Source organism: Acanthochromis polyacanthus, chromosome 17 (genome assembly GCF_021347895.1).
Source record: "Acanthochromis polyacanthus isolate Apoly-LR-REF ecotype Palm Island chromosome 17, KAUST_Apoly_ChrSc, whole genome shotgun sequence".
Classification (NCBI taxonomy): Eukaryota; Metazoa; Chordata; class Actinopteri; family Pomacentridae; genus Acanthochromis; species Acanthochromis polyacanthus.
The window spans coordinates 9,501,410-9,516,432 of NC_067129.1; the positions used below are offsets into that span (position 1 = coordinate 9,501,410).

At 38.1% G+C, this 15,023-nt stretch overlaps 1 protein-coding gene across 1 annotated transcript; it reads left to right on the forward strand.

Moving 5' to 3' along the window:
* The first annotated feature begins 9,353 nt into the window (after positions 1 to 9,353).
* LOC110960778 (protein ABHD15) lies at positions 9,354 to 13,181 on the forward strand. Its single transcript, XM_051937245.1, has 3 exons — positions 9,354 to 10,434; positions 11,786 to 12,015; positions 12,119 to 13,181. The coding sequence occupies exons 1-3, from the start codon at positions 9,703 to 9,705 to the stop codon at positions 12,786 to 12,788; spliced, it is 1,632 nt and encodes a 543-aa protein (XP_051793205.1). The 5' UTR covers positions 9,354 to 9,702; the 3' UTR covers positions 12,789 to 13,181.
* The last annotated feature ends 1,842 nt before the right edge of the window (positions 13,182 to 15,023 follow it).

The window sequence follows — 15,023 nt, forward strand, 5'->3', positions numbered from 1 at the left end:
AGTTATCTTTTTCCTGAAAATGGACAAAAACGTCATAGTTTAGTATATCATCCGAAAAAGTTTTCCTCAACTCCAGTCCGGTCCACTTTTTTGGAGCGATCCGGTCCACATTTTCCTCAACTCCAGTCCACTCCACTTTTTGGAGCGATCCGGTCCACGTTTTCCTCAACTCCAGTCCACTCCACTTTTTGGAGCGATCCGGTCCACGTTTTCCTCAACTCCAGTCCGCTCCACTTTTTTGGAGCGATCCGGTCCATGTTTTCGTCAACTCCAGTCCGGTCCACTTTTTGAAGCGATCCGGTCCACGTTTTCCTCAACTCCAGTCCGGTCCACTTTTTTGGAGCGATACGGTCCGGAAAACGCCATAGTTTAGCATGTTGTCCGAAAACGGACTAAAAACATAGTTTAGTCTGTTGTACAAAAATGCCACAAAATGTTACAGTTTAGTATGTCGTCCAAAATATCACAAAAACATCATAGTTTAGTATGTCGTCCAAAATGTCACAAAAATGTCATAGTTTAGTATGTTGTTCAAAATATCACAAAAATGTCACAGTTTAGTATGTCGTCCAAAATATCACAAAAATGTCATAGTTTAGTATGTCGTCCAAAATATCACAAAAACGTCATAGTTTAGTATGTCATCCAAAAAATGTCACAAAAACGTCTTAGTTTAGTATGTCATCCGAAAATGAACGAAAAACATCATAGATTAGTATGCTGTCCAAAAATGGACGAAAAACATCATGGTTTAGTATGTCTTCCGAAAATGGACAAAATCGTCATTTTTTGCCCGAAAATGGACAAGCATCATAGTTTAGTATGTCGCTCAAAAATGTACAAGAATCGTCATAGTTTAGTATGTCATCCGAAAATGGACAAAAAACATAATTTTTTATCCAAAAACGGTAAAAACGTCATAGTTTAGTATGTCGTCTAAAAATGGACAGAAAACATCATAGTTTGGTATGTCTTCCAAAAATGGACAAAAAACATCATAGTTTAGTATGTCGCCCGAAAATCGACAAACACGTCATAGTTTAGTATGTCGTCCAAAAATGGACAAAAACGTCATAGTTTAGCATGTCTTCCGAAAACAGACAAAAAACATCATTTTTTGACCGAAAATGAACAGCAACCATCATAGTTTAGCATGCCGTCCGAAAATTGTCTTAAAACATCATACGAAAATGTCGTACAAAAATGGAAAAAAACATCATAGTTAAGTATGCAGTCAAAAAATAGATACAAAATGGGGTGTCAGTATAGCTCAATGGGTTAAGCACGGGAATCACGTGTAAGTGCTGGTCTCCGATGCAGCGGCCCGCGTTCAATCCCCGCTGCATGTCTTGCTTCGTCTATCTAAGAAAAGGCCATAAAAATAATACTAAACAAAGTCATAATTTTGTATGTTGTCTGAAAATGAACAAAAAATGTCATAGTTTAGTATGTCAACCAAAAACTGGGTACCTGTATAGCTCAACGGGTTAAGTAGGTATACCATATGTAAGGGCTGGTCTCTGGCGCAGCAGCCTGGGTTTGATTCCTGCTTGCAGCACATTGCTGCATGTCTGTCCCCAGTTTCCTGTCTATCTTTTTCCAATAAAGCAAAGAAAAGGCCATAAAAACAATACTTAAAAAAGTCGTAGTTTAGCATGCTGTCCGAAAATGGTCTTAAAAAAATCATAGTTTAGTATGTTGTCCGAAAATGGACAAAAACATCATAGTTTAGTATGTCGCTCAAAAACGTACAAGAAGTGTCATAGTTTAACATGGCGTCTGATAATGGTCTAAAAACATCATAGTTTAGTATGTCATCCGAAAATGGCCAAAAAACGTAATTTTTTGTCAGAAAATGGTAAAAACGTCATAGTTTAGTATGTCGTCCAAAAATGGACAGAAAACGTCATAGTTTAGTATGTCATCCAAAAATGTCACAAAAATGTCATAGTTTAGTATGTCGTCCAAAAATGTCACAAAAATGTCATATTTTATTATGTCTTCCAAAATATGACAAAAACATCACAGGTTAGTATGTCGTCCAGCAAATTGGAGCAAGGTGTCTCGATAGCTCAACTGGTTAAGAAGGTGATCCATAAACAGAACTGTGTCAGAGATGCAGGTTCGATTCCAGCTTGTGATCCTTTACTGCATGGATTTCCTGTTTTCCTCTCTATCCTTGGCGGAGGTCAGTACTCTCTGAGCGCTTTTCTAGTTTAGTATGTCGTCCAAAAATGGACAAAAAACTTCATAGTTTAGTATGTCATGCGAAAATGGAAAGTTACTTTTTGTCCGAAAAAGGACAAAAAAGTCATAGTTTAGTATGTCGTCCGAAAATGAAAAAAAAGTTATCTTTTTCCTGAAAATGGACAAAAACGTCATAGTTTAGTATATCATCCGAAAAAAAAATGCCACAAAATGTTACAGTTTAGTATGTCGTCCAAAATATCACAAAAATGTCATAGTTTAGTATGTCGTCCAAAATATCACAAAACGTCATAGTTTAGTATATCGTCCGAAAATGGAAAAAAACTCATTTTTTGTCATTTGGAGTGATCCGGTCCACATTTTCCTCAACTCCAGTCCGCTCCACTTTTTGGAGCGATCCGGTCCATGTTTTCGTCAACTCCAGTCCAGTCCACTTTTTGAAGCGATCCGGTCCACGTTTTCCTCAACTCCAGTCCGATCCACTTTTTTGGAGTGATACGGTCCGGAAAACGCCATAGTTTAGCATGTTGTCCGAAAACGGACTAAAAACATAATTTAGTCTGTTGTACAAAAATGCCACAAAAATGTTACAGTTTAGTATGTCGTCCAAAATATCACAAAAACATCATAGTTTCGTATGTCGTCCAAAATGTCACAAAAATGTCATAGTTTAGTATGTCGTCCAAAATATCTCAAAGACGTCATAGTTTAGTTTGTCGTCCGAAAATGGAAAAAAAAACTCATTTTTTGTCATTTGGAGTGATCCGGTCCACATTTTCCTCAACTCCAGTCCGCTCCACTTTTTGGAGCGATCCGGTCCACGTTTTCTTCAACTCCAGTCCGGTCCACTTTTTTGGAGCGATTCGGTTCATGTTTTCGTCAACTCCAGTCCGGTCCACTTTTTGGAGTGATACAGTCCGGAAAAAGCCATAGTTTAGTATGTCGTCCAAAAATGGACTAAAAACATAATTTAGTCTGTTGTACAAAAATGCCACAAAAATGTTATAGTTTAGTATGTCGTCCAAAATATCACAAAAACGTCATAGTTTAGTATGTCGTCCAAAATATCACAAAAACATCATAGTTTAGTATGTCGTCCAAAATATCACAAAAATGTCATAGTTTAGTATGTCGTCCAAAATATCACAAAAACGTCATAGTTTAGTATGTCATACAAAAATTTCACAAAAATGTCATAGTTTAGTATGTCGTCCAAAAATATCACAAAAATGTCATAGTTTATTATGTCGTCCAAAATATCACAAAAACTTCATAGTTTAGTATGTCATCCAAAAATGTCACAAAAATGTCATATTTTATTATGCTGTCCAAAATATCACAAAAATGTCATAGTTTAGTATGTCGTCCAAAAATGTCACAAAAATGTCATAGTTTAGTATGTCATCCAAAATATCACAAAAGCGTCATAGTTTAGTATGTCGTCTGAAATATCACAAAAGCTTCATAGTTTAGTATGTCATCCAAAAATGGACAAAAAACATCATAGTTTAGTATGTCGCCCAAAAATTGACAAAAAATATCATAGTTTAGTATGTCATCTGAAAATAGAAAAAAATCATTTTTTGTCCAAAAATGGTCAAAACGTCATAGTTTAGAATGTCGTCCGAAAATGGACAAAAACATCATAGTTTAGCATGTCTTCCGAAAACGGACAAAAAACATTTTTTGACCAAAATGAACAACAAGCATCATAGTTTAGCATGCCGTCCGAAAATTGTCTAAAAACATCATACGAAAATGTAGTACGAAAATGGAAAAAAACATCATAGTTAAGTATGCAGTCAAAAAACAGACAAAAATGGGGTGCCTGTATAGCTCAATGGGATAAGCACAGAAGCCATGTGTAAGTGCTGGTCTCCGATGCAGCGGCCCAGGTTCGATTCCCGCTGCCGGTCTTTTGCTGCATGTCTTTCCCCCGATTCCTGTCTCTCTCTTGCTTCGTCTATCCAAGAAAAGGCCATAAAAATAATACTAAAAAAACGTCATATTTTTGTATGTTGTCCAAAAATGAACAAAAAATGTCATAGTTTCGTATGTCAACAAAAAAATCGGGCGCCTGTATAGCTCAACGGGTTAAGCAGGTAAACCATATATAAGGGCTGGTCTCTGACACAGCGGCCCACGTTTGATTCCCGCTCGCGGCACTTTGCTGCATGTCTTTCCCCCATTTCCTGTCTCTCTTTTTCCAATAAAGCAAAGGCCATAAAAAAAATACTTTAAAAAAGTCGTAGTTTAGCATACTGTCCGAAAATGGTCTAAAAAAATCATAGTTTAGTATGTTGTCCGAAAATGGACAAAAACATCATAGTTCAGTATGTCGCTCAAAAATGTACAAGAAATGTCATAGTTTAGCATGGCGTCTGAAAATGGTCTAAAAACATCATAGTTTAGTATGTCATCCGAAAATGGCCAAAAACATCATTTTTTGTCAGAAAATGGTAAAAACGTCATAGTTTAGTATGTCTTCCAAAAATGGACAAAAAACATCATAGTTTAGTATGTCGCCCGAAAATGGACAAAAAAGCATCATAGTTTAGTATGTCGCCCGAAAATGGACAAAAAACATCATAGTTTAGTATGTTGCCCGAAAATGGACAAAAAAACATCATGGTTTAGTATGTCGCCCGAAAATGGACAAAAACGTCATCGTTTAGTATGTCGTCCGACAATGAACACAAAACGTCATAGTTTAGTATGTCATCCGAAAATAGAAAAAAAAATCATTTTTTGTCCAAAAATGGTCAAAACGTCATAGTTTAGTATGTCGTCCAAAAATGGACAAAATGTCATTTGTTGTCTGAAAATGGACATAAGCGTCATAGTTTAGTATGTCGTCCGAAAACGGACAAAAACATCATTTTTTTGACCGAAAATGAACAATAAGCGTCACAGTTTAGTATGTCGCCTGAAAATGGACAAAAACGTCATAGTTTAGCATGTCGTCCGAAAATGGAAAAAAACTCATTTTTTGTCAGAAATTGGACAAAAACGTCATAGTTTAGTATATCATCTGAAAATGTTTTCCTCAGCTCCAGTCCGGGTCCACTTTTTGGAGTGATCCGGTCCACATTTTCCTCAACTCCAGTCCGCTTCACTTTTTGGAGCGATCCGGTCCACGTTTTCCTCAACTCCAGTCCGGTCCACTTTTTGGAGTGATACGGTCCGGAAAAAGCCATAGTTTAGTATGTCGTCCGAAAATGGACTAAAAACATAATTTAGTCTGTTGTACAAAAATGCCACAAAAATGTCATAGTTTAGTATGTCGTCCAAAATATCACAAAAACGTCATAGTTTAGTATGTCGTCCAAAATATCACAAAAATGTCATAGTTTAGTATGTCGTCCAAAAATGTCACAAAAATGTCATAGTTTAGTATGTCGTTCAAAATATCACAAAAATGTCACAGTTTAGTATGTCGTCCAAAATATCACAAAAATGTCATAGTTTAGTATGTCGTCCAAAATATCACAAAAACGTCATAGTTTAGTATGTCATCCAAAAAATGTCACAAAAATGTCATAGTTTAGTATGTCGACCAAAAATGTCACAAAAATGTCATAGTTTAGTATGTCGTCCAAAATATCACAAAAAAGTCATAGTTTAGTATGTCGTCCGAAATATCACAAAAACTTCATAGTTTAGTATGTCGTCCAAAAATGGACAGAAAACATCATAGTTTAGTATGTCTTCTGAAAATTGACAAAAAACGTCATTTGTTGTCCAAAAATGGACATAAACATCATAGTTTAGTATGTCGTCCGAAAACGGACAAAAACATCATTTTTTGACCAAAAATGAACAACAAGCATCATAGTTTAGCATGCCGTCCGAAAATTGTCTAAAAACATCATACGAAAATGTAGTACGAAAATGGAAAAAAACATCATAGTTAAGTATGCAGTCAAAAAACAGACAAAAACTGGGGTGCCTGTATAGCTCAATGGGATAAGCACAGAAGCCATGTGTAAGTGCTGGTCTCCGATGCAGCGGCCACAGGTTCGATTCCCGCTGCCGGTCTTTTGCTGCATGTCTTTCCCCCGATTCCTGTCTCTCTCTTGCTTCGTCTATCCAAGAAAAGGCCATAAAAATAATACTAAAAAAAACGTCATATTTTTGTATGTTGTCCAAAAATGAACAAAAAATGTCATAGTTTCGTATGTCAACAAAAAAATCGGGCGCCTGTATAGCTCAACGGGTTAAGCAGGTAAACCATATATAAGGGCTGGTCTCTGACACAGCGGCCCACGTTTGATTCCCGCTCGCGGCACTTTGCTGCATGTCTTTCCCCCATTTCCTGTCTCTCTTTTTCCAATAAAGCAAAGGCCATAAAAAAAATACTTAAAAAAAGTCGTAGTTTAGCATGCTGTCCGAAAATGGTCTAAAAAAATCATAGTTTAGTATGTTGTCCGAAAATGGACAAAAACATCATAGTTTAGTATGTCGCTCAAAAATGTACAAGAAATGTCATAGTTTAGCATGGCATCTGAAAATGGTCTAAAAACATCATAGTTTAGTATGTCATCCGAAAATGGCCAAAAACATCATTTTTTGTCAGAAAATGGTAAAAACGTCATAGTTTAGTATGTCTTCCAAAAATGGACAAAAAACATCATAGTTTAGTATGTCGCCCGAAAATGGACAAAAAAGCATAATAGTTTAGTATGTCGCCCGAAAATGGACAAAAAAACATCATGGTTTAGTATGTCGCCCGAAAATGGACAAAAACGTCATCGTTTAGTATGTCGTCCGACAATGAACACAAAACGTCATAGTTTAGTATGTCATCCGAAAATAGAAAAAAAAATCATTTTTTGTCCAAAAATGGTCAAAACGTCATTTGTTGTCCGAAAATGGACATAAGCGTCATAGTTTAGTATGTCGTCCGAAAACGGACAAAAAACATCATTTTTTTGACCGAAAATGAACAATAAGCGTCACAGTTTAGTATGTCGCCTGAAAATGGACAAAAACGTCATAGTTTAGCATGTCGTCCGAAAATGGAAAAAAACTCATTTTTTGTCAGAAATTGGACAAAAACGTCATAGTTTAGTATATCATCTGAAAATGTTTTCCTCAGCTCCAGTCCGGGTCCACTTTTTGGAGTGATCCGGTCCACATTTTCCTCAACTCCAGTCCGCTTCACTTTTTGGAGCGATCCGGTCCATGTTTTCCTCAACTCCAGTCCTGTCCACTTTTTGGAGTGATACGGTCCGGAAAAAGCCATAGTTTAGTATGTCGTCCGAAAATGGACTAAAAACATAATTTAGTCTGTTGTACAAAAATGCCACAAAAATGTCATAGTTTAGTATGTCGTCCAAAATATCACAAAAACGTCATAGTTTAGTATGTCGTCCAAAATATCACAAAAATGTCATAGTTTAGTGTGTCGTCCAAAAATGTCACAAAAATGTCATAGTTTAGTATGTCGTTCAAAATATCACAAAAATGTCACAGTTTAGTATGTCGTCCAAAATATCACAAAAATGTCATAGTTTAGTATGTCGTCCAAAATATCACAAAAACGTCATAGTTTAGTATGTCATCCAAAAAATGTCACATAAATGTCATAGTTTAGTATGTCGACCAAAAATGTCACAAAAATGTCATAGTTTAGTATGTCGTCCAAAAATGGACAGAAAACATCATAGTTTAGTATGTCGTATGAAAATTGACAAAAAACGTCATTTGTTGTCCAAAAATGGACATAAACATCATAGTTTAGTATGTCGTCCGAAAACGGACAAAAACATCATTTTTTGACCGAAAATGGACAACAAGCGTCATAGTTTAGTATGTCTCCTGAAAATAGACAAGAAACGTCATAGTTTAGCATGCCGTCCGAAAATGGTCTAAAAACATCATAGTTGAGTATGTCGTATGAAAATGGAAAAAAACATCATAGTTAAGTATGCAGTCAAAAAACAGACAAAAAATATGGTGCCTGTATTGCTCAACGGGTTAAGCACGGGAACCATGTGTAAGTGCTGGTCCCCGATGCAGCGGCCCAGGTTCGATTCCCGCTGCTGGTTGTTTGCTGCATGTCTTTCCCCCGTTTCCTGTCTCTCTCTTGCTTCGTCTTTCCAATAAAGCCCTAAAAATGATACTAAAAACAAGTCATAGTTCCGTATGTTGTCCGAAAATGGACAAAAAATGTCATTTTTTTGTCAGAAAATGGTAAAAACGTCATAGTTTAGTATGTCGTCCAAAAATGGACAGAAAATGTCATAGTTTACTATGTCTTCCAAAAATGGACAACAAGCGTCATAGTTTAGTATGTCGCCTGAAAATGGTAAAGAAAGTTCATAGTTTAGTATGTCGTCCGAAAATGGACAAAAATGTCATAGTTTAGTATGTCGCCCGAAAATGGAAAAAAACGTCATTTGTTGTCCGAAAATGGACATAAACGTCATAGTTTAGTATGTCATCCAAAAATGGTCAAAAAAACGTCATTTTTGTCCGAAAATGAACAACAAGCATCATAGTTTAGTATGTCGCCTGAAAATAGACAAGAAACGTCATAGTTTAGCATGCCGTCCGAAAATGGTCTAAAAACATCATAGTTTAGTATGTCTTCTGAAAATGGACAAAAAACGTCATAGTTTAGTATGTCATCCGAAAAATGAATAAAAAGCGTAATTTTTTGTCCGAAAATGGTCAAAACATAGTTTAGTATGTCGTCCGAAAATGGACAAAAACATCATAGTTTAGTATGTCGTCCAGAAATGGACAGAAAACGTCATAGTTTAGTATGCCGTGCAAAACGTGGAAAAAACCTCATAGTTTTAATATGTTATCCAATACATCACTAAAACATCATAGTTTACAAAATTGTAAAAAATGAGACACACAACTCCAAAGCGATTCAAACCAACTGAAATCAGATACAACATGACTATAATTCCAAGCAAAATTCCAAAAAGTAGACACAAACCAACTACAACAAGACATAAAATAACAACAATCGGACACAAAATGACGACAATGGGAGAGAAAATTACTAAAAATAGACACAAATCAACTACAATGACACACAAAACAACTATATATATACTAACTATATGTATATATATATATATATATATGTTTATGACCTCTTTATGCAGTCATAGTGAGAGTGAATCTGTGAAATACACATTTACAAGAACTGCACCATCAATAGTCCAGCATTGTAACTCCCCATATTTGCAGGTAAACTGAGGTGAAGAATGCAACAGGAATAATCCCAGTCATGCAACAAGGTCAGACACTATAATCACATAGTATGAATGGGACAGATTTGTGGTCTGTGTTTGTTTAGTTTCTATCAGAGCTTGTAGTAAATGATTGATGGAGGGAGGAGAAGGAGTCCAGACACCACAACTTATATTTCCTCCACTTCTCCTTTTGTGTCAGTCAGCCTGGAGTTTAACATGGGTTCCTGAAGCATTAAGTGGTTGATTTTCAGTACAAAACTATGATCTTCTCTGTTTACTAATGGCGTCATTTCTATGGGACTGTTTCCTCTTTTTGCTCCCGTCCCTGCTACTCGTCCTGCTGTCGGTGGTTCTCCGCTGTCCCAGAGTTCAGTGCTGGATGAGGTCGGCCGTCCGAGCTGCAGCCTGGAGGCTCTGGGTCATCATCTGTCTGATCCTGGAGCTGCCACTGGATACAAGAGCATGGACAGAGGAGGCCAAACCACCAGGGTCGGAGTCAGGGTCAGCTCCGGCCTCAGACGGACCCCGACTCATCTGCAAACCCACGGCGTTGGCCAAATATCTGCTCCGACACTGCGGCTCTCTGGGCAGGTCCAGACTGGCCGGCTGGCCCAGAGGAGACCCCCACCTCCAGACCGTATCCAGCCTGCTGTGTGGACAACATGGGGAGACGCTGCAGTTCACCAGAGACCACCTGCTGTTGAGGGACGGGGGCATCGTGGCTCTGGACTGGGCCGTGGGGACGAGGCTGGGGGAGGCCAGGAGGAGGTGGGAAGGGAGGAAGGAGCAGCAGTCAGGGGGGAAGTCTCTGGGCTGCTTCACCCTGACGCCTCCCGTCCTCCTCCTCATCCCTCAGTCCTGGGGAGGGATGACCCCCCACCTGAAGGCTCTGAGCCATCAGGCCATGCTGCAGGGCTTCTACGTGGTGGTGTTCCACCCTCGAGGCACGGCCAGCTGCCCGCTGACCACTGCTCGACTCACCGAGTTCGGAGATCCGGCTGACCTGGAACAGGTACAGAAAGAGAATCTGGGTCCTTATATGTTCAGAGGAAGTATTGCACATTGTGTTGTGCAGAGACAATGGAGTTATTTTCTCCAGGTTCATATCACTGTAAAGTAAATAAATTTGGTCACAGCTGCAATTTAAAATGAGACATTACAGGAGAAATTTTACAAAATAGAAGTTAAACGTTCATTCCACTGTGCTTAAACTAATTGACTAATTATGCAAATTAGCACATGTTTAATAAGTTAATAGTTTATCTGCATATTTAAACAGCATTTTAGAAAACGTGTTTGTAAATGATCAACTAGGGAAGTTTCTTAGTGACATCCACAAGCTCATTTTTACCTGTGAACAATTTCATACAATAAATATGAATGAAATTTAAAGGCTTTTTTTCTTCTACACTGAGCAACAAATCTCCACTTCAGCAGCACCAAACTTTCCAATTTTATTCTTATCTATATTCTGAAAGTTTTGACATTCATGTTTGTTCATGTATCAGTAACAGCCTGATTTAAAGAGTTTCTTCCCCCTATAAACATGACAAAAATGTAATTTTTTTTGGACAATATTTTCAGATTTAATTAAGAGATAAATATACAAATTCCACTCTGAAAAAACCTTCGACTCTAATATGTCAAAAATGCAAATGAATGCACTTTTAAAGATAAAATACCTGATGTGCATCTTTAAAGAAAAAAATCTGAAAACCTGTAATACCAAAAATGAATAGGAAGCTTCTTGTTGACATCTATTTGTTTATTTCTAAATGTAAACAGTCGTTTCCAATAACAATATATGGAATTTAGAGGCAAATTCTAAATTTTATTCCTAAAAATATTATTAAAAAGATTTTTTTTCCGGCTGCTGACAGTATTCTCTGAATTATGGAACAATACAAAGAAATATCCCAAATTTTCTCTGTGAAAACTTTTATTTTAAACCTGGTTTTAAGTGTTTTTTTTCCTGCAATGTAATGCATACAAAGCATACCTTATTTGCAGGTTTAAACATACAATTTCATAAAACTCACTGAAAGTAATCAACTGGGGAAGTTTCATGTTGATATGTACATAAAAATGTCACTAGATTCACTTGTAGCTTTGCTCAGTGTCAAATCATATTTTAGCTCAGCAGTAGCTAATATTGTTTAATGATTACTAGACATACAAGTTAAGCTCAGGCTGTTGGGTATGTATATAATTTGTTTTACAGGAATTTGTTCAACAAACATTGGATATACAGAGATTTAAGGAACCCTTATGTCTTAAGAAAATGTCACTGAAAGCCAATTTTATTCAAAAACCTGGCATTTTAACCTGACAGTGACTGTATCTTTGACGTCTTCCCTCTCCAGGCTGTATCTTATGTCCACAGCCGCCACCCGTCCTCTGTGCTGGTAGCAGTGAGTGAAGGTTCAGGTTCGGGGATCCTGCTCTCCTATCTGGGTGAATGTGGATCCAGCACTCGCCTGACGGCAGCTGCAGCCATCTCGCCTGTGCTTCAGGGTCAGCTGTGGTTTGAAACAGGCATTCCGCCTGTTTATCAGTGGGGGTCACTAGTTCACCGGAAACTGCAGCTCAGCAGGTGAGAGAAATCAGAGCAGAATTAAAATATATTACAACGCAGATATGAATGTAATGTTGTGATAGTAACGTAGATGTTTGTGCTTTCATGTCTCTGGTTTAAGATATAAAAGTTCCTTCAGAGGAGTTCTGGATGTGGATCGAGCCCTCAAATGTTCTTCCCCCAGAGACTTTGAAGAAACTCTTTTCTGCTCTTCAGTCCAGCTTCAGTCAGAAGCTTCTGAGCTTCCAAACTCTGGACTGAAGTCAGGATCTCAGTCCCCGCCAAGCCTGGCGCCCTCAGCGGTCTGGGCACTGGGAGAACGAGCTTATCAAGCCAAGGACTGGGAGAATTACTGGGAGAGGAACGAACCGCTGAGGGATGCAGACGAGGTGGCGGTTCCTGTCCTCTGCATCTGCAGCAGCGACGATCCTCTCCTCCCGCCGGCCTCCACGCTGCCCCTTCAACTCTTCCTGAGCAACCCCTACTTCCATCTGGTGCTGACTGACAGAGGAGGTCACTGTGGGTTCACTCTGGAGGAGGAGAGGGAAGGTAACTGGAGTCACATCGTGGTTCTGGAGTACTTCAGAGTGGTGGCTGATTTCCTGAAAGGGGAGCAGAGGGACGGAGTGCTGGAAGAAAACAGTCCGACCGGGCAGAGGAGCTGGATCAGAAATGTGGTTCCTCAACGTAGGAGGCGAGCCGCCATGATGAGGAGAATGAGAACACAGAATCCTGAGTACATGGACGCTGAGGAAGGAGAGTTCACCTGGAAGAGGTCGTATACACGCTGAAGCAGGAGATCTGCAGAGATATTTGATCAACTACGGACAAATTTGTGCTTCTTACTACACTGCAAAAACAAAAGTTGTTGTTTTTTTTGGTAAAATTCTGGCAGCTGTGGTTGCCAGAATGCTCCCGTAAAATTACCATTTTATACATTTATGGTAAATAAATAAATTGATGTTGTTGATTTTACGGTTAAAAAACATGCTTCATTCGATATTTTACTGTAAAAAAAAGTTTCAACCTTTAAAAATATGAAAATTTACATGAAAATACAATATAAGGTTCGTGTGACTTATAAATATTACTGCATTTTTCCATTATCAGCACAACAGTTTGTGTATTTAACATTAAATATACACACGTGGACAAAATTGTTGGTACCCCTCAGTTAAAGAAGGAAAAACCCACAATTCTCACTGAAATCACTTGAAACTCACAAAAGTAACAATAAATAAAAATTTATTGAAAATTAAATAATCAAAAACAGCCATTACTTTTGAATTGTTGATTAACATAATTATTTAAAAAACAAACTAATGAAACAGGCCTGGACAAAAATGATGGTACCTCTATAAAAGATTGAAAACTATTTGACCAGAGTGACATGATTAACTCAGGTGTGTCATTTAATTGACATCACAGGTGTTTCCAAACTCATAATCAGTCAGTCTGCCTATTTAAAGGGAGACAAGTAGTCACCCTGCTGTTTGGTGAAAAGGTGTGTACCACACTGAACATGGACAACAGAAAGCGAAGGAGAGAATTGTCCCAGGACATCCGAAAAAAAATTATAGACAAACATCTTAAAGGTAAAGGCTATAAGACCATCTCTAAACAGCTTGAAGTTCCTGTGACAACAGTGGCTCATATTATTCAGAAGTTCAAGACCCACGGGACAGTAGCCAACCTCCCTGGACGTGGCCGCAAGAGGAAAATTGATGACAAATTGAAGAGACGGATCGTTGGAATTGTATCCAAAGAGCCCAGAGCAACCTCCAAAGAAATTAAAGGTGAACTCCAAGGCCAAGGTACATCAGTGTCAGATCGCACCATTCGTCGTTGTTTGAGCCAAAGTGGACTTCATGGGAGACGACCAAGGAGGACACCACTGCTGAAAAAAACTCATAAAAAAGCCAGACTGGAATTTGCAAAAATGCATGTTGACAAGCCACAAAGCTTCTGGGAGAATGTCCTTTGGACAGATGAGACCAAACTGGAGCTTCTTGGTAAGGCACATCAACTCTATGTTCATAGACTCAAAAACCAAGCATACGAAGAAAAGAACACTGTCCCTACGGTGAAACATGGAGGAGGCTCAGTAATGTTTTGGGGCTGCTTTGCTGCATCTGGCACAGGGTGTCTTGAAAGTGTGCAAGGTACGATGAAATCTGAAGACTATCAAGGCATTCTGGAGAGAAATGTGCTGCCTAGTGTCAGAAAGCTTGGTCTCAGTCACAGGTCATGGGTCTTCCAACAGGACAACGATCCAAAACACACAGCCAAAAACACCCAAGAATGGCTGAGAGAAAAGCGTTGGACTATTCTAAAGTGGCCTTCTATGAGCCCAGATCTGAATCCCATTGAACATATGTGGAAGGAGCTGAAACATGCCATTTGGAGAAGACACCCATCAAACCTGAGACAACTGGAGCTGTTTGCTCATGAGGAGTGGGCCAAAATACCTGTTGACAGCTGCAGAACGCTCATTGACAAATACAGAAATCGTTTAATTGCAGTGATTGCCTCAAAAGGTTGTGCAACAAAATATTAAGTTATGGGTACCATCATTTTTGTCCAGCCCTATTTCATTAGTTTGTTTTTTCAAATAATTATGTTAATCAACAATTCAAAAGTGATGGCTGATTTTGATTATTTAATTTTCAATAAATTTGTATTTATTGTTACTTTTGTGAGTTTCAAGTGATTTCAGTGAGAATTGTGGGTTTTTCCTTCTTTAACTGAGGGGTACCAACAATTTTGTCCACGTGTGTATGTATTTTTTTTTGCAAAAATTGCAGTTAAAGCTGTCATAAATACTAAAGCATAGGTCCATTAGTAACACAAAAGCACCTCAATTTGACTGGCAACAAACTGTATTCTTCACATGCAATAAATGCAGAAATTGTCATGTTACTTGTTATAAATATTGCAGCACGTTTCCATTACCAGCATGACAATATCATTTAGCCATGAGAAATTGTGTTCTTTTCGAGAATTAAATCAAAAAATGACAGTATTGT